General features: G+C 37.3%; 1 protein-coding gene across 1 annotated transcript in view; it reads left to right on the top strand.

The window, feature by feature from the left end:
* The first annotated feature begins 10,106 nt into the window (after nt 1-10,106).
* The window catches only part of TASOR2 (transcription activation suppressor family member 2), a 53,512-nt gene continuing 43,333 nt past the window's right edge, over nt 10,107-20,285 (top strand). Inside the window, 5 exon segments of the mRNA XM_007465841.1 lie at nt 10,107-10,126; nt 12,106-12,239; nt 16,336-16,481; nt 16,778-16,873; nt 17,943-18,015. Coding sequence (XP_007465903.1) covers nt 10,107-10,126; nt 12,106-12,239; nt 16,336-16,481; nt 16,778-16,873; nt 17,943-18,015 — 469 coding nt within the window.

Raw genomic sequence — 20,285 nt, 5'->3', positions numbered from 1 at the left:
CTTTTGTTTGTTGGAAGATTTTAAATCACAGTTTCAATTTCAGTGTTTGTGATTGGTCTGTTCATATTTTCTGTTTCTTCCTGATTCAGTCTTGGTAGTTTGTGCATTTCTAAGAATTTGTCCATTTCTTCCAGATTGTCCATTTTATTGGCATAGAGTTGCTTGTAGTAATCTCTCATGATCTTTTGTATTTCTGCAGTGTCAGTTGTTACTTCTCCTTTTTCATTTCTAATTCTATTGATTTGAGTCTTCTCCCTTTTTTTCTTAATGAGTCTGGCTAATGGTTTTTCTATTTTGTTTATCTTCTCAAAGAACCAGCTTTTAGTTTGATTGATCTTTGCTATTGTTTCCTTCATTTCTTTTTCATTTATTTCTGATCTGATTTTTATGATTTCTTTCCTTCTGCTAACTTTGGGTTTTTTTTGTTCTTTTTTCTCTAATTGCTTTAGGTGCAAGTTTAGGTTGTTTATTGGAGATGTTTCCTGTTTCTTAAGGTATGATTGTATTGCTATAAACTTCCCTCTTAGAACTGCTTTTGCTGCATGCCACAGATTTTGAGTCGTCATGTCTCCATTGTCATTTGTTTCTAGGTATTTTTTTATTTCCTCCTTGATTTCTTCACTGATCACTTCGTTATTAAGTAGTGTAATTTTTAGCCTCCATGTGTTTGTACTATTTACAGATCTTTTCCTGTAATTGATATCTAGTCTCATGGCGTTGTGGTCGGAAAAGATACTTGATACAATTTCAATTTTCGTAAATTTGCCAAGGCTTGATTTGTGACCCAAGATATGATCTATCCTAGAGAATGTTCCATCAGCACTAGAGACAAATGTGTATTCTGTTGTTTTTGGATGGAATGTCCTATAAATATCAATTAAGTCCATCTTGTTTAACGTATCATTTAAAGCTTGGGTTTCCTTATTTATCTTCATTTTGGATGATCTGTCCATTCGTGAAAGTGGGGTGTTAGAGTCCCCTACTATGAATGTGTTACTGTCGATTTCCCCTTTTATGGCTGTTAGTATTTGCCTTATGTATTGAGGTGCTCCTATGTTGGGTGCATAAATATTTACAATTGTTATATCTTCCTCTTGGATTGATCCCTTGATCGTTATGTAGTGTCCTTCTTTCTCTCTTGTAACAGTCTTTGTTTTAAAGTCTGTTTTGTCTGATATGAGTATTGCTACTCCAGCTTTCTTTTGGTTTCCATTTGCATGAAATACCTTTTTCCATCACCTTACTTTCAGTCTGTATGTGTCTCTAGGTCTGAAGTGGGTCTCTTGTAGACAGCATATATATGGGTCTTGTTTTTGTATCCATTCAGCCAATCTGTGTCTTTTGGTGGGAGCATTTAGTCCATTTACATTTAAGGTAATTATCGATATGTATGTTCCTATTCCCATTTTCTAAATTGTTTTGGGTTCGTTATTATAGGACTTTTCCTTCTCTTGTGTTTTTGTCTAGAGAAGTTCCTTTAGCATTTGTTGTAAAGCTGGTTTGGTGGTGCTGAACTCTCTCAGCTTTTGCTTGTCTGTAAAGGTTTTAATTTCTCCATCAAATCTGAATGAGATCCTTGCTGGGTAGAGTAATCTTGGTTGCAGGTTTTTCTCCTTCATCACTTTCAGTATGTCCTGCCACTCCCTTCTGGCTTGCAGAGTTTCTGCTGAAAGATCAGCTGTTAACCTTATGGGGATTCCCTTGTGTGTTATTTGTTGTTTTTCCCTTGCTGCTTTTAATATGTTTTCTTTGTATTTAATTTTTGACAGTTTGATTAATATGTGTCTTGGCGTATTTCTCCTTGGATTTATCCTGTATGGGACTCTCTGTGCTTCCTGGACTTCATTAACTATTTCCTTTCCCATATTAGGGAAGTTTTCCACTATAATCTCTTCAAATATTTTCTCAGTCCCTTTCTTTTTCTCTTCTTCTTCTGGAACCCCTATAATTCGAATGTTGGTGCCGTTAATGTTGTCCCAGAGGTCTCTAAGACTGTACTCAGTTCTCTTCATTCTTTTCTCTTTATTCTGCTCTGCAGTAGTTATTTCCACTATTTTATCTTCCAGGTCACTTATCCGTTCTTCTGCCTCAGTTATTCTGCTATTGATCCCATCTAGAGTCTTTTTCATTTCATTTATTGTGTTGTTCATCATTGTCTGTTTCATCTTTATTTCTTCTAGGTCCTTGTTAACTGTTTCTTGCATTTTGTCCATTCTATTTCCAAGATTTTGGATCATCTTTACTATCATTATTCTGAATTCTTTTTCAGGTAGACTGCCTATTTCCTCTTCATTTGTTAAGTCTGGTGGGTTTTTATCTTGCTACTTCATCTGCTCTGTGGTTTTCTGTCTTTTCATTTTGCTTATCTTACTGTGTTTGGAGTCTCCTTTTTGCAGGCTGCAGGTTCGTAGTTCCTGTTGTTTTTGGTGTCTGTCCCCAGTGGCTAAGGTTGGTTCAGTGGGTTGTGTAGGCTTCCTGGTGGAGGGGACTAGTGCCTGTGTTCTGGTGGATGATGCTGGATCTTGTCTTTCTGGTGGGCAGATCCACATCTGGTGGTGTGTTTTGGGGTGTCTGTCGACTTATTATGATTTTGGGCAGCCTCTCTGTTAATGGGTGGGGTTGTGTTCCTGTCTTGCTAGTTGTTTGGCATAGGATGTCCAGCACTGTAGCTTGCTGGTCGTTGAGTGAAGCTGAGTGCTGGTGTTGAGATGGAGATCTCTGGGAGATTTTCGCCATTTGATATTATGTGCAGCTGGGAGTTCTCTTGTGGACCAGTGTCCTGAAGTTGGCTCTCCCACCTCAGAGGCACAGCACTAAATCCTGGCTGCACCACCAAGAGCCTTTCATCCACATGGCTCAGAAGAAAAGGGAGAAAAAGTAGAAAGAAAGAATTAGTAGAAGTGGAAAGAAAGAAAGAAAGGAGGGAGGGAGGGAGCAAGGAAGGAAGGAGGGAAGGAAGAAAAATAAAGAAAGAAGATAAAGTAAAATAAAATAAAGTAAGATAAAATATAATAAAGTTATTTAAAAAAAATTATTAAGAGGAAAAAAACCCCAAGAAACAAAAAAACAGATGGATAGAACCCTGGAACAAATGGTGGAAGCAAAGCTATACATACAAAATCTCACACAGAAGCATACACATACACATTCACAAAAAGAGGAAATGAGGAAAAAAATCATACATCTTGCTCTCAAAGTCCATCTCCTCAATTTGGGATGATTCCTTGTCTAAAGGAGGAAAGGAAGGAAAGAAAGAACGAAGATAAAGTAAAATAAAGTAAGGTTATTAAAATAAAGAGTAATTATTAAGGAAAAAATTAAAAAAAAAAAAAAGACGGACAGATAGAACCCTCGGACAATTGGTGGAAGCAAATCTATACAGACAGAATCTCACACAGAAGCATACCCATACACACAAAAAAAGGAAAAGGAAAGAATAATAAACCTTGCTCTCAAAGTCCACCTCCTTAATTTGGGATGATTCGTTGTCTATTCATGTATTCCACAGATGCAGGGTACATCAAGTTGATTGTGGAGCTTTAATCCGCTGCTTCTGCGGCTGCTGGGAGAGATTTCCCTTTCTCTTCTTTGTTCACACAGCTCCCAGGGGCTCAGCTTTGGATTTGACCCAGCCTCTGCATGTAGGTCGCTGGAGGGCGTCTGTTCTTTGCTCAGACAGGACGGGGTTAAAGGAGCCGCTGATTCGGAGGCTCTGGCTCACTCAGGCCGGGGGTAGGGAGGGTCACGGAGTGCAGGGTGAGCCTGCGGCGGCAGAGGCCAGCGTGACGTTGCACCAGTCTGAGGCGCGTCGTGCTTTGTCCCGGGGGAGTTGTCCCTGGATCCCGGGACCCTGGCAGTGGCGGGTTGCACAGACTCCCCGGAAGGGGGGTGTGGATAGTGACCTGTGTTTGCACACAGGCTTCTTGGTGGCGGCAGCAGCAGCCTTAGCGTCTCATGTCTGTCTCTGGGGTCCGCGCTTTTAGCCGCGGCTCGCCTCTGGAGCTCCTTTAAGCAGCGTTCTCAATCCCCTCTCCTCGCGCACCAGGAAATAAAGAGGGAAGAAAAAGTCTTTTGCCTCTTCGGCAGGTTCAGACTTTTCCCTCCGGCAGTTATTTTCTTGTAGCAATTTGAAGATCTCATTCCTCTGTCTTTTGGTTTCCATTATTGCTATTGAAAAGTCACCTGTCAGTCTTTCAGTTCCCTGTCTCTGGATGCTTTAATATTTTTCCCTTTGTTTTTAGCTTTCTGCTGTTTCACTGTATCTGTATTTATCTTGCTTGGGTTTATTTGGCTTTTTTAAGTCTGTAAATTGGAGGTGTTTTGAAATGTGTTTATTGACTCTTCATAATTCCTAAACTGTGAATTTCCATTTTGATGTTCTGTTGATCTATTTGTCTTAATGTATAAATAAATCTTTTATAACCTTCATAGTAAATATTTTCTCCTGGTCTTTTGCTTTTCTTTTCCTTTGTTTCCCACAGTCTCCCCAACAGATGGCATTGCCAAACTCGTGGATTTTTGATAATCTGATAAGTGAAAAGTGAACCTTGACAATAAAACTCTGGAACTGGTCTTTTGAGAGGAGTAGGACTGCAACTACTCTTTCAGTTTTTTCATCGTAATTGGTTTATTCAGATGTTTCTTCCACTTAGACCAATGTTAGTAAATTATATTTTTATAATTTTCAAATTTTTTGGTACAGTGTGTGATAATATATAATTTTAGAAAATTTTCCGTGTATTTGTGGTTAGCCTCCTTTTGTTGATATTTAATTTTTTCTCTTTATTGATTATATTTGCTAAAGGTTACTTATTCCAAAAGAACCAGTTTGGGGACTTCCCTGGTGGTCCAGTGGTTAGGGCTTCACCTTCCAATGCAGGGGGTGTGGGTTCAATAGCTGGTGGGGGAGCTAAGATCCCACATGCCTCATGGCTGGCGGGGAGGAACAAAAACCATAAAACAGAAGCAATATTGTAACAAATTCAGTAAAGATTTTTTAAAGAAATGGCCCACATTAAAAAAAATATATTTTTTTTTAAAAAAGAGCTAGGTTTTGGTTTTTATTGTTTAACTCAGTTGGCCTTGTGTTTTTAAATTTGGCCTCTCTTTCTTTATTTATGAATTTTCTAACAAGTGTCTGGGGCGTACTTTCTGTTTTTTCTTAAGAATTTAGTAACACTTAATTGGATAACTAAATCCCTTGGTAATATTCTGTGTTAAAGACTCTGCCCTCCTTGGTTCTAGACCCTGTTTAGAACCTTTGGGTACACCTGCTCCCTCATTAAATATTCAAGACCCCAACTCCTGAGGCCTGTTTTGACCAGTTGAAGCACCTGCTTCACGCTGTGGTTATCCTGCACTTCTCTATGAGCCACCTTTAGTAAATAGGCCTATTCTCTGCCCAGGGCATTTGTGATGGGATATATCTAGGGGTGGTGGTGATTAAAAAAAAATCATTGTTATGGTATGGATTAGATGTCACTTTCCCTTTTGTTATATGTGATAATCAAAATAATCTAAAGCAGGTCTTAAAATGTAATTGGCCCTGAGAGAAATTCAGTCTTAGGATTTTCTTGTAAGAAGGACAAAACTACTTAACAATATCTTTGTAGTGTATAAACACAGTAATGAGTTTAATGCAGCCATTTCATTGCAGGCTGATAGTTTAATGCTGAAGCACAAATTAGTACATGTGGTTTGATGAGCCAGAACAAAGGCTGGTTCCTTTATACAGATGTCTGAAAATGGCACCATATAAACTTTGAAGTGATTCTAATAAAGAGTGCATAATCTTGAATATGGAAAGTATGTTCTCCAAAGAATCTGTTGACTTTTTACACAGCATAGCAAGAAAGAAAACAAAATATGATATAAAATTATAAGCATCTGTCTGATATACAGAAATCTTTTTTATAGTAAAAATGGATTTTGAAAATGTTAAAACAGTCTTCAGAAATTGAATATTAAGTCTAAAAGTAAGCCACAGTTAAATGAAAAAATCATAGTACAAAGGGATTTTTACCAATGGAAATATTTTTTTTTACTTTTGAATTTTCTTTGTATTTTTATACAGCAGGTTCTTATTAGTTATCCATTTTCTACATATTAGTGTATACATGTCAATCCCAATCTCCCAATTCATCACACCACTACCACCCGCAGCCAATTTTCCCCCAGCAATGGAAATAATTTTTTAAAGTTTTTAAAAAGACGGCAGTTGCTCTCCCATTGCATATATTAAATATGCAAAGTGATTTTGCTATTTTAAATAGTAATTAATCTACATGATTCTTTATGAATTTAAGTAATTTCCTTTGTGAGTTAAGGTTTTCCTGTATGTTTTCTATTTGTACAATACCATAGCGGCAGTGATTCTCTAGGAGCTCTCTGATTAGTTTTCCGCTAGCAAGTGCAGATATGGTCCAGGAAACGCATATGGATGTTTTAGATTACTTGATTAAAACATAAGTGAAAAGGAAAGACGTCCTTAGATCAGGCCAAACACCACAACACACACACACACACACACACACACACACACACACACACACACACACACACACACCGCACACACGCACACACAGACTCCAACTTTATTTTTCATGAGTTTTGTTAGGGCTGTGTGGCTTAGTGGGAGGGACAAGCACCCCATCTCAACCCTGGGTGCTGGTATCAGCATCTCCTGGGCATATATGGAGTATCCAAAACCATATTCAGCAGACCTTTTACTTTTGTAAATTACACAGCAAAGCCCCATGAAACTATAATCAGCGAGTTTACTAGACAATAATGGGAAACCTTTATAGCAGCGGTGAGTTAGAATAACTTGGGGTCACTGTGGTGAAAAGACATGGATTTCGGTTTAGGTCTAGGATTTGCAATCCAGAATGGTTACTGAATAACCTGCAGGCAAGACCTTCGAGGGAATTGAAGCTTGGAGCGATCGTTGTAAAATAACAATAAAACTGTCCACCTAGGAGTACTGGGAGACGTCAGAAACAGGGAACTGAGGACACTCTGCTTGTCCAGGCCTCGGACCAGCCTGCGGCTCCCCGACCCGGCGCACAGCCAGGTAGCCTGGCTGTGCGCGTGTGCGCGGCTCGCGGTTCGCCACCCACCGTCGTTGACGTTTAAAGGCACAGCCCGCGCCGCCGCCGCCACACTGGCTTTCGCTGGCAGGAGGGGGCCGGAGGGGCCAGCTGGGCAGAGGGACAGCCCCCTCCCCGATACAACATGAGGTGAGGAGGAGGGGCCGGCCCTCACCCCCACCCAGCCAGGGGCTCCTGGAGACACCTGCGTTTGGGGCCTCCCACCTGGCCGGTGAGCTGCCTGCCAGAGAACTGGGTGACGAGGAGACTGGGAGAAGGGACGGACTGACTGTCCCACCTTCAGGGGGCTTTAGGAAGTGAAACTTTGGTGGGGCCACCGAGGTAGGTGGTGAACAAACGGTTCTATGTACTTAAGGGTTTACAGAGCGCCTTTGCCTCCTGACTCATGGGATTCTCCGAGCGTGCAGTGAGGAAACCCTTGCCGAACTGCCAGAGAGATGGCATCACTCTTTACAAACAACTCTTCTGTGTGTGTAGACTTACAGTATTTTAGGAAACCTTTTGAATTGTAAAGCAGTGATTCCAAATGGACTTTTGCACTTCAAATAATAGCAAGGGTATCTTGGTTTTTATTCTTCCTGTGGGTGATTATCTTGACATTAGAAAACATTTAAACTTTTGTACATGGTAGACTTTTTTTAATTTAAGAAATTTTAAAAATTTAAAGTGTAAAAATTTTTAAGAACTTAAAAATTGTTATAAAAATCATACATTCCTCATTCTGTAGTATTTTCTATTTTTTAATAGAGAAGCTTTATCTTATGGGTCTCTTACTGTTTTGGCTTATGGGAAATGCTATTTCCATTCATTTACTTTGTGTTCATTTTAAAAACTAACTTGCTACTACTTAGGGCCATGGAAGATCTTTTTTCCAAAATGAAAATAGCTTTACTTCCCCAGATTATATTTATGCTTACGTAAAATTTCAGATAATACGTAAAGCTGTGAAAAGAATGAAACAGAAATTACCTGTACTTGACCTACCCAAAGACAACTTGGCAGAGCGTTGAGTACTGTGGTGCTAGGAGCTCTGCTGGGTACTGAAGGGCTTTGTGAGCAAGACAAAGAGTATCTGCCTCTGTGGACCTTACATTCTGCTGGGGAAGATGGACACACACACCCCCAAAAGTCAATTGACAAAATAGCTGTATGTTGTAATGAGTGATTTAAAGAAAATGCCTACTTTAGGTGGGGTGATCAGAGGAGGTTTATCTGAGGGAATAACTTGAGATTTCACTAAAAGAAGAGAGGGAGCTAAGCCAAGGGCAAAACAGGAGAGCAAGCGTTTCAGTCAGAAATAACAGCAAGTGCAAAGGCCTGAAAAGAGCAAAGAGCTTGAATGGAAAGACCAGGGTAGCTGGACCGTAGCAGTAAGCCAGAGGAGGGAGGATCAGGTGAGGTGGAGGAAGCAAGCAGGGGTCAGATTTTACAGGGCCATGGCAGGGAGCGTGTGTTGCATTCTGGGGGCAACGAGAAGCCACTAAGAGTTTAAGTAGAGAAGTGAAGTGATTTGGAATATGGCTTGATTCATTCAATACATGAATGTTTCTTGAAACCTTACTGTGTACCAGGCACTGTTCTGGGCACTGGGGTACAGCATGGAAAAGGATAAATTCCTGTATTCATGAAGCTAATAATCTAGTGGTGGGAGCATAATCCAAGAAACAAGAAAAACATCAGATATTGATAAGCATTATACAGATGATGACCATTGTTTAAATCATAGTATATGTTCTTAAGGCTTTGTGTGTATATATACATACTTCTCCTTTGCTATCAGCTTTTCTTTCCCCTAAACAACTTATGGTAGGATTTTTTCTGTGTTACATTAAGTGAACAGCTTTCTTTTATTTGGGAGCATCAATTTGTTTTGTAGATGAAGTATGGCCAAAATAATACTACATAAATGAAAAAACTACTGTGCAGCAACAAAAACTTAGATATCTAAGTCATCTGTTTGGAAAGAAGTATATAGTAACTTCCTTTGGACAGTCTGACATGTGGCTCTCCTACCTCATCCCATGTTCCAGCAGCCCCTCATGATAACTTTGACCTGTTAATGTGGTTAGTTAAATTTATGGATTTCCTATTTATTGAACCAATTCATACATTCCGAAAATGTACCTTAATTGACTTCTGTTATGATATTAGTGTCCTGATGGATTCTCTTTGCCAATACATATATTTTAGGATTTTAGTATCAATATTCATGAGATAGATCTATAGTTTCCTTTCTTATGTATTTGTTTTGTCAGATTTTGGTGTTAGCATTTGACTGCTTTATAAAAAAAATTGGGAAGCTCTTCCTTTTCCTGAGTTTTGGAACGGATTAACTTGCATAAGTATTATTCTTTCATTTCATTATCAAATACATATTTACTGAACATTCACTGCGTGCCAGGCATTGGGCTGATGCTGGGTAATCACAAGTAGACAAAACAGGCATGATTCCTATCCTCATAAGGCTTTGTTTATTAGGCCAATAGACATGAGTGAAATAATTATGATTATGTAATTATAAACCATGATAAATACTCTGAAAGAAATCATTGAAGATCTACTTTGACTGTTCTTTTCATGTATTTGAGTAAATGATTATCGTGTTAATACACACTAAAAATTAATTCTTTTAAAATTAATATTTGTTGAAGATTTGATCTGTAATTAGTTCTGTGATAAATAAATAAGTAAATAGAATGAGGTCTTCATAATTATAAAAGTTAAAAATAATGGTGATAGTAGCTACCATGGTAGCTGTTATATTGCACACTTTTTGATTGAAGAAATTAAGACTTACATTAAGTAGACACTTCAGTTATGTCTGTGACACCTCCAGTTGTACACTCCTCTGGAAATTCCACTAAGATTATAGTAAAAGAGTAAAGATATAAATCCACAAAGACCAAGAGACTGAGAAATGAGAAGATAAACGGAATCCGTATTTGGGAAACTACAAAAGAAGGTGGTCAATTACTAAATGATTCAGTGGATTAGAGAATGCTGAAGGCTGAAGAGAGGTAAGCCAACAAGAGAAGCAAGCTGCTTCCCTCCACAGAATCTGGAAAAGGCTCAGGATTTAGAGGTACCAAGTACTTCTCAGGGCAGGAATATGGGTGGAATAGAAATAGAAGAATCTGTAAACTGTAGTATCTTTAAAGAGAAAAGAGAAAATTCAACTTACGTAAAAGAAGAGATTCTATTTTTTAAGAAGGGAGAGAAATTATTCAGGAAGCAGGAAAGGATTAGATAATAAAGCTGAAGAACTCTCCTAAGAAATAGAATAGCCACAACAATTAGACAAAAAGAGTGAGAAAGTATGTAGAAAATAAAGGTCCAGTCAAGAAAGGTTTTCATCTAATCCAGTGGTAGGAAGAAAAATCTATAACGAAACCAGTACTATAAATATGTGGGAGAGTCTGGCACATGATACAGTGGGTACCCAATGATACCAACAGCCAGTGTCATTGGGATGGGATATGTCATGGAAGGTTTCAGAGAGGCACTGATACTTGAAATCTAAGTAAGTTCAAATGATAAGGAAGCCAAAAAAGGGCACTAGTGTATACATTTTCAGGGCAATAGAAATAGCAAATGCAGAGGTGGAAATATGATACACACGAGGAACTGCAAGCAGTTCATTATTTGAGAAATTCAGTATACTTTACAAAAAATAGCAGGTATAGTTGAATAATAGTACACCTTTTTTCAAAAAGGATTTGAGGTAGAACTGTGTGGATATATTTAAGATTCTTTAGAAAAAGTAGCATTATTGATTATATCATTCATTATGTCAAGAGGGGAGAATTAAATTGGGAGTCAGGAGCCCAGGATTCTATTGCAGACCTACCACTAACTTGTTGAGACCTTAGTGTGATAATGTTGTTGACTGCCTTCCCAGCAATCACCTCCCTTTTTCTTCCCTTCCCCCAAACCACAATTTTGTCTAGGTTTTGGGGTGATCCCATGCTTCAGGAGCAGCTTGGGCGGGTGAGAGTGGGGGGCTGTGTGACTGTTAGTTGCTCTAAGCTCATTGTGGTAATTCCACTCTCTTTGGTTAGTGATTGTTTTAGGAATAAACATGTGACTCAGTTCTGGCCAATGAGGTGAGAATGGGGTGCCTGCAGAGAGAATTCTGGGAAAGCTTTCTCACCAAGGACAAAGGAAAAGATGCAGTCTCCCTGCCTTCATCTTATTCTAGCTCTGAAGATGTGTTTGAGCCCAGTGTAGGGATGCGACAGAGCAGTTTTCAGGCTTAAGGGTTCCCTCCTCTGCTCCTGAAGCTGAGGATTGTTTTTAAAAATATGGTGCCTTTGTTGCTACTCCTTTTCTAAGTTGCAAGTGTAATCTGGTTTGGGAGGGTCTTTACTTCCAGCTCTGCTTTCCTCTTTGAGAGGGCTGTCACCAGGAGATACAGCCCTTGCTTTCCAAAGGTCACACACTCACTCTAGGAGTGAGTATTTTGTGAGCACATTCTAAGATCTCCAGGCCACCCAGACACTTTTATCATAGAGACTTTTTCTCCTTTGTCTTGATAAAATCCAGGGTATAGCATAGTACTAGATACATAATAGTCGTCACTAATAGTTTTGTTTAATGAAGGGTGAATCAAATATTACTTATTTAGGGGTGGGGAGAGGTTTTATTTGTGTTCTATTTGATTTTATTATTTCCAACCAGTAGAACATGGGTGTGGTTCTATAATGTATGCATTTTGAAAGTTTTTTTTCAATGAGGCAAAATTGATCCTGTTTATCTCTGTGAAGAAAATTTTCTTTAGAAATTAAAGAATTGGGGGAAAACCACTTCAGTTTATGTGTGTTACTACTTCTTATACAGCAAATTTAGTCTTTAGCTCTGGAGACTTGACCAAGAAGGGAAACATTACAAAATTGTACCTAATGCAAACTAGATGCTCAATAAATATTATTTATATAGTAGACATGCCCGAAATAGAACTATTCACTTTATTATTTAATTTTTTCTTTTTTCATTTTAGCATTTATGACATTAGCAGAGAACAGGACTATGTCAAGAATTCTGGGGGTATACTTGGTGAAAATGAATTAAGACCACCCTCCCAGCTACATTCCCTGTTAGAGAAGACCGAGACAAGGTTCATATCAGAGAAGAGTGGGTATTAAACTAAATGCTATAAGCTCTTACTAATGAATCCAAAGTTGCACAGTACAGTTTTTTAGATTTTAATATAGATCATGTAAAATTAAAGGACTTTTTACAAAATTATAACTTCCAGTAGCTACAGATTTCTTATTAGTCCAAAATTGATAGGTGATTAAGTTTGCAAATTGCATCAGAAAAGGTGTATGTTCAAGAGAAATTGTCACACTCCTCTATTTGTATTTCTTTGAAGTTATGATTTATTTTACTTGATTTTAAATTGAGATATTTTAAATAGTAGAAGTAATACATGCTTATGTAAGAAAAATCTAAATTGTAGTGATATATATAAGGTAAAAGTGTAAGTTCTCCTTTTTGTCCACTCCCCAATCACCATTGGTGTAAATACTGTTAACGGTTGGATTTCCCATCTTTCTACATCTTTTTCTGTATACTTCCAAACACATAATTTTTTATGTTTTTTTTTACCAAAATGACATATAATACATATTATTCACTCAGTAGTATACAACAGATATCTTTGTACGTCAGTATATACAGATTTACTTTGTTTTTATTTAGTAATTGCAAGGTGTTTCCCTGTTGATGGCAATTTAGGTTGTCTCCCGTGGTTTCGCTGTTATAGGTGTTGGTGCATGGAACACCCTTGTACATACAAGCCCTGCACTTATGCTAATATTTCTGAGGAATAGATTCCCAGAAATGGAATGGTTATTTGGTATGCCCATTTAAGTTTTTGTTACTTTCTGCCAAATTGTGTTCTAAAAAAGTTGTGTATATCTAACTGGCAGTCCTTTGATATCTTAAAAGTAAGGGTAATACATTTTAGGATTAGGTGATTAAAGTACGGGCTGTTCCTTCAACAACTATCAAATGACCTACTTAGAGGAGATAAAGTATATAGGCATGGAGAGTATTAAAAGGTGTAGGTTGCATTCTACTAATAAGGGCCTTTAATGGCACATATTGTTGGGTTCTGAGTGTTTCTGTCTTTGATAAATGCTATTGCTTCATTCACAAACAGGAGTTGTGGTCATGTAAGTCTGGGGGAAATGCAGAAGTGGCTAGATTCTGTTAGATTACTGTGACATCTAAGTTGTTGACGTTTGTTCGTCTCATTATTTGCTTTCAGACCAGATGCTTATAGAATGGAAAATAGATACCTGTGGTATAGCATCAGAAACTGGTTTATGATTTTCTTATCTGTCTTATTAGAAGTTATAAAAAGAGAAAGAAGTGTCCCGAAATCAGACACTCAGTATCCCTGTCATGGATTTTGAGATGGGGGAGAGATGCAGGGCACTTTGAGCAGAATCCAACTTGCTGTGTCCACCTTGACCTAAATTTTTTTTTTTTTTTCGGTACGCAGGCCTCTCACTGCTGTGGCCTCTCCCATTGCGGAGCACAGGCTCCGGACGCGCAGGCTCAGCGGCCATGGCTCATGGGCCCAGCCGCTCCTTGGCACGTGGGATCTTCCCAAACTGGGGCAGGAACCCGTGTCCCCTGCATCGGCAGGCGGACTCTCAACCACTGTGCCATCAGGGAAGCCCAATCTTGACCTAACTTTTAAGATCAAATCCATAAATGGCAGAGAAACATGCCCAAAGCCAGGTGCTACAGGAAAGAATATTAACTCAGTTTTCAGAGCCCTTTTGATTGAACTTCAATTTTTTCCGTGCGCTCTCTGTTGGTCACTTAAACCGTAAGGGATACTCTTTATGCTTTACAGACAGGTACTTTTCAAGTTACCTTCTTAGATGTTGCTTTAGATTTCTTTGTGGAATAGCTCCCTCTTCTTTCTCTTAATATTCTGATCATCTTGAATGTTTAACTAGAGCATGAGCATTGCTCAGCAAAAAATGAAACTATCCATTTATTTAGTGCTCCTCGTTTTGTACACTTGTTTTAGGTGGTTAAATGAAAGCGCATTGTGTGGGAAGAGACAATGTCAAATGATTGCTCAATAAAATTCTCATTATCTCCTTAATTATAGAGCAGGAAACTTGTGCTTTCTTGAGAGTATAACTGAGGTCATTTATTATGAAGTCATGAAAGATTCAGGATTTACTGTGGTTTTCCATTAACTTCTCTTTGGATATGCTTTTCCTTCTGCCAACTGTAAAATTATTACTTTTCTAACTTATGGCTCTTTGGAGAGTGCTGACATTAAAAGGAAGCCTCTTTAACCATAAATAAATAGTTTTAGAAATTGCAATATAAAAGTACAAAATAAGTCATTTCTTACTTGTTCCTCCTTGTTTATTTTAAATCATTACCATTAGTCCTAGCTTTATTGGGAGCAGTACTCCCCACATTGTATTAGATAGGGTTTTATAAATTGCATGATTTCTCACAGTTTTCAGTTTATTATTGTGCGTTGACACTTAAAATTGGGGATATATGTAGTATTCAGTACTTCTGAAACTTAAAATCTATGAACATCTTGCAGAATTTAGGGAAGTTGATTATTATAGATTGGTCATTTCCAAAGCTATGACAACTTTTGTTTCTTTCACTTGTAAGCAACATCTTTCACAAATATTGAGCCTCATAGTATAATTAGATTCTTTAAATATTATATTGCCTTTGAAAAAAATTAATACTAGTTTTCCAAAATTATAATTTTTAAAGGAATCCTGATTTGCATTTGAGCTAGCTGTACAGATTATTTGTAAAAGGAATTGGCAAGTGCATAGGCTTCCCAGTTTGTTTTGAGTAAGTAGCTAAAGAAAGCCATAATTTTTGAATTGTTATCACTGGTGTTTTGCTATTTGAATCTCTTTAGAATATCCATATTTTTCACAGCACTGGTATACTGATATTGAAAGAGAGAAGGTGAAACTGAGGAAAAATAAAAGTAAGATACAATCGATATAGATCAGATGTGCCAACTTCAGAATATTCTTCTTAAGTGTTTCATCCTCTTTTCTTTCTTTCCTTGCTATTTATAATCTTTTATTTTTGATACTAGGAAGTATTGTTATCAAAATCATTTTTAAATTACCTTGGGAACGGAAGCATTAGGACAGTTTAGTCCAAGTCAATGTTACTGAAATGTTTGTTTTGATTTCTGTAATGGTCTAGGGTTTTTTAATCTGTTGTTCATAAATTAATTTTAATTAAAAAGCTTATGTTTTCTTTAACTTTTGAACTTTAGTGTAATTGGCAGAGTCCTGGTATAAGTAGGAAGCCATATTAATGTACTTATTTATACTGTAAGGCCCAAACTTGCAGTGTTACATAAATTATTCTCTCTATTATTTACAAATAATCAGTGTGTATCCTCCCCCGAACCTTGTTAAAGAGAATAGAGAGGATGTCAATAGAAAGGATTAAACAAATCGAATAGTTAAATGTTATGAGAACTCATTAGGCTCAGTTCTTGCTAAGTGAGGACTGGTAAAATCAAAAGACACAAGGGCTCAATCAAGAGAATGACTGGATTGATATGGTTTGAAAAAAGCACTTTCCAAAAAAGTAATAAAGTTTTCTTTTTGTAAAATAATGATTTTATAATACAGCCCATAAGAAGTAAATTTTAATAGACATGTACAGGCTGGCGAGGAAGCCCCAAAGAAACATGATTTCTAATGTGTTTGCTGAGTGTGCAGTAGTAGGCTCCTTCCAAGGAACCTAACAGACTTCCTTGGGGATTTGGTGAGAAGACAGGAAGGGTAAGTTTCTCAAAATGTGGCTTAGGTTTAAAAAAATTTAAGAATGAGAAGCATTGGTCTAAGCAGTTGCTGACCACCAGCTTGACACTACATTTGCATCTGCTTTTACCCAGTATGGTTACAGTACCCAACTTTAAACCAAAAGGGATTTATTCTTGCATTAAAAGTAATTCACCCTCAGTTATAATCCATTTCGGTTATTTTCACATGTGAGATCTTTTAAGATAGTCCAGATATGGTAGCCAAAACACATTGTAAATGTCTTAATTATACAGGAAGGAAGTAGATAATTATTTCCTATTATCATAGATGATATATTTCCTGTATCAGTATTCAGTGATATTTAGTGTGCCACTTTTCCCCATCCTTTGGTTATCTTAAACAGTTGCATTATTTTTGTTTGTGTTTTACAGTTTTTGAGACAGTGTCCTTGAGTTCAGACTCTCTCTTCCAGAGGGCAGTTTCAATTCTCCATACTTCTTACTTGGACTCTGCATCTGAGCATGGTTTTCAGTACAGTCAAGTGACTTTGGTGAAAAATGACATTTTCTTAAATGAGGTGAGGTGCTTGGTACACACTGTGTCTGTGTGTTCGTTTTATTTTAGTGTTAAAGAAATAGACCCATTATTTTTGATATATAAGCCTAGTTCTTTTCAACTATCACATTTCAGCTGAAATAAAAGATCCTTGGAAATAGTCACTTGAAAGGTAATTATAATATATTCTAGGGAATAGAAAAATAATAAATTTCATTAGTCTTTTAGCAGGAGGAATTCAGATGATGCATTTTTAAAAATTAATTTTCAAGGCAAAACAACATGTTTATAACATTTGATTATTCTCTCCTTATACAGTACAAAACTTTTTACCAAGAAAAAAAAGCAAGTAACTATACTCACGAAGAACTTCAAGAAACTTACGGGTTTCTTCTGTTTGAAACTGAAAATCAGGTAAGGGAATTCGGTCGTAGAAAAGTAATTTTGTGATGTAAATGTACAAAATTAATTATATCATTAAAATTAAATATTGGTATTTTAGGTCTACCAAAATTACCAGTTCATCAGTCTTTTTTGTTAGTTTGGTGGCAATGTAAATGACAGTGAAAGCTTGTCATGAAAGAGATTGGATTTCTACAAATTTCCATAGGTTTTCTTTAGTTTTATCTTGAACACATTTGTAAGCTCGTGGTGAGATTTTGATTAATACAGATTTCTTAAGTATTAATAATGACTTTTAATGGAGTGAATGGATATGTTCTATTCTCGATCATTGTTTAGATAGATATTTTCTATTTCTTGGGGAGGTTTTTCAAGTTTAAATTACATGATTTTGGGGACAAGATGAACACGTTCAGCATTCTAGTTACTTGGAATTGTTTCATGCCTTATTTTGAAAATTGAACATCCATATTGTTGGTTGTACCTAAATTGTGGAGAATGAAACTACTGTGTGCAGGTATGTCTCCAGAGATGTGTGTGGCTTCTAGATGCAGTTCAACAATGCTAGAGATCTATAATCCAACTTAAAGTAATTCAAAGGTAGTATTTCGGTTCGGGTCATGATTTTTAAAGAACAGGGATAGATTTGCTAAAGAATAATTAACATTACCATATAACTTATGGATTATATAGTAATACTAGAGAGTTTATTTAACTTCCAAATAAGATATGTTATGGATTCATACTAAAAAAATAAGGCATTTGCAGATAAGACATTTTCAAATTTAGTGATTCCCAAGCTGTAATTGAAAAAGAAATCTTCAAGAGAGGAATTATCTGTGAGCTTGTTTAATTTGGTTTTGCTGCTGACATTTTTGTTAACAGAAATAATAAAATTTCACGAAAACGTTTGAACTGTTAATATTAACTAAAACACAGTTGCCTTACATAAGCTTACTTTGTGCCATGAATGCATACAATGTACAGATTCTGTATTGAAAGTTTGTATATAGATTATCGAGCTATTTCATTGACCCTCCCAAGAATGATATGATAAGCAAAGTACAATCTTTTGTTTAAGGCAAAGTTGGTATGTCAGCGTGGACTCTGTGTTGGCAGCAGTGCTATCACCACTCTGGGTGACCCAGGGAAAGGTACGTCTGTAAGGAAAAGGAATCTCTTTTACAAGGTGAAGTGGGGTTTAGTTAGTTACATAAGATACCTATGTTAAATGCTAGTCTCATGGATGATAAATAGTAATCTTTGGAAGCAGACCTTTAAACATATAAATGAGCTTTGAGTCTAAGACTTAAGATTTTCTAATAGGAGTTATCTTTTTTCAAAGGATGGTTGGACTAGAAAAGGTACTGAAGGTATCTTTCAGTGCCAAGGGTTTAGCGCAGTCATCTGGGGCTAATGAGGATTTCTTCTGAATTATCATAATGGCAGTAGGAACACAGAATAGATGGAAGTGACGCACCTTGGCAGCTGTGGAATGTGAGGAGTAACAGAAAGCAAAGAATCAAATGTAAGGTAACTTACACTGCATTGATATTGTCAGTAAAAGAGAGACAAGGAGGAGAGGAAATTGTAGGGAAGCTGTTGAGTTAAAAGAGAAAGGTAATCTTATTGTCAAGAATGTGGATTAGCACTAATTTCTTTAAGCTTCACTTTCCTCATCTGTAAAGTAGATAAAACTGTCATCTAGATTTGCTGTGAGGATTACATGAGACTGTGTCAGGTGCTTAGCTTGGAGCTTACACCTAAATGAACACTACTGCTTCCGTGAGCTAAATTTGAGAAATAATGAGGTGGTCATAAGTGTTTCTAAAAGCTGTCCTGATGGTGGTAAAAATAGTTGGAAAAGGGATTAGAACTGGAGGTTGGGGTTCAAGGTGGCAGCGGGTGGGTGTTAGTTGAAGCCAAAAACATTGTTTAATGGGGCAGCAAAGATGGCAAGAACAGAACTTTCAGGTGGTTATGGGAGTAAGGGATGGGGCCGTGGGGCAAGGCTAGGAAGAGGGAGTTGAGAGCAGTCCAGGGGATGAAGAATCAGGAGGTGGAGTTACACAGAGAACAGAAGGCTGTAAGGAGGGGTGTTAGCAGTGTCAGATGCTACAGAAGTTGGAGGTCAGCACTGAGAAGGATTACTGGGCTTCATGGCCTGCTGACCATTTCTTTTAAATAACAGCTTTATTGAGATAACATTCATGTACCATTCATTTCACCTGTTTAAAGTATACAGTTTTTTTAGCATATTCACTAAAATGAATATGCAGCCATCAGCACAATCAATTTTAGACCATTTTCATCAGTCACTCCCCACTCCCGCCAGCCTAAGCAACCAGTACTCTACTTTTTGCCCCTATGGATTGGCCTATTCCAGACATTCCATGTAGATGGAATCATATATGACCTTTTGTGACTAACTTTTTTACTTAGCTTAGTGTTTTTGAGATTCATCCATGTTGTAGCATGTACTTCATTCCCTTTCTGACTGAATAATATTCCACTGTACCACATTTTCTTTATCCGTTCAGCCCTTGATGGACATTTGGCTGTGTCTACTTTTTGGCTATTTTAAAAAATGCTACTATGTACAGTCTGGTACAGGTCTTTATGTGGACATGTTTTTTCATTTCTGTTGGGTTTATACCTAGGAGTGGAATTGCTGGCTCATATGGTAACTCTGTGTAAAACAAATGTTTTTTTAAACATATATTCAGCTCTTCTAAAGGACATGAAAGGGGATAAGTTCATAACCCCAATAACAGTTTACCTAAAACCTTTTTTTCCATCTCCCCTACTCTTTTTAACCCCCGCTTCTTTTCATTATGAAAAATGCTAACGTAGAAAAAGTAGAGAGCATAGTATAATACACCTATCACCTACGTTTAACAGATAATGTTTTGCATTATTCTCTTCATTTGCTTAAAAAAATTTTTTTTTCTGAAAATTGTGAAAGTGAATTACAAGCAAACACCTCAGCTTACATCTCTAAACATTAAGGCCATTTTTGTGCTTTACTGCAATCGCATGAGTTTATTGTTGATGTTTGAGAGGCTGGCTTCAGTAGGGTGGTGGAGTAGATAGAGGCTGGATTGCTCCTATAAATACACAGTCTTCTTCATCCCGTGTACTGGGGGTAATAATCAAATAGCACTACTGCCTGTGTGTGTTCTATAGTTTGGGGCTCAAATAGAAATGGATAGTTCTGTGTATGAAAGTAATCCTTTATATTACTGTAGTGTATTATAGTTTTAAAAGTTTATGGATCTTTTAAAATCTTCCTGAGAACCCTGTGATTTGTGTATCTGTGACTCATGCCCACCCTGCCCGTTTAAGTGACGTACTCCTCAGTCACATGGTTATTATTAGCAGTAAGTGAGAAACCTGGAAGTGGAACCCAATCTTCTGGCCACAA

This window comes from Lipotes vexillifer, unplaced genomic scaffold (assembly GCF_000442215.2).
Source record: "Lipotes vexillifer unplaced genomic scaffold, Lipotes_vexillifer_v1.1 scaffold7, whole genome shotgun sequence".
Classification (NCBI taxonomy): domain Eukaryota; kingdom Metazoa; phylum Chordata; class Mammalia; order Artiodactyla; family Lipotidae; genus Lipotes; species Lipotes vexillifer.
Note: the sequence above shows the minus strand (reverse complement) of the source record. Positions and strands in the feature narration are given on the sequence as shown.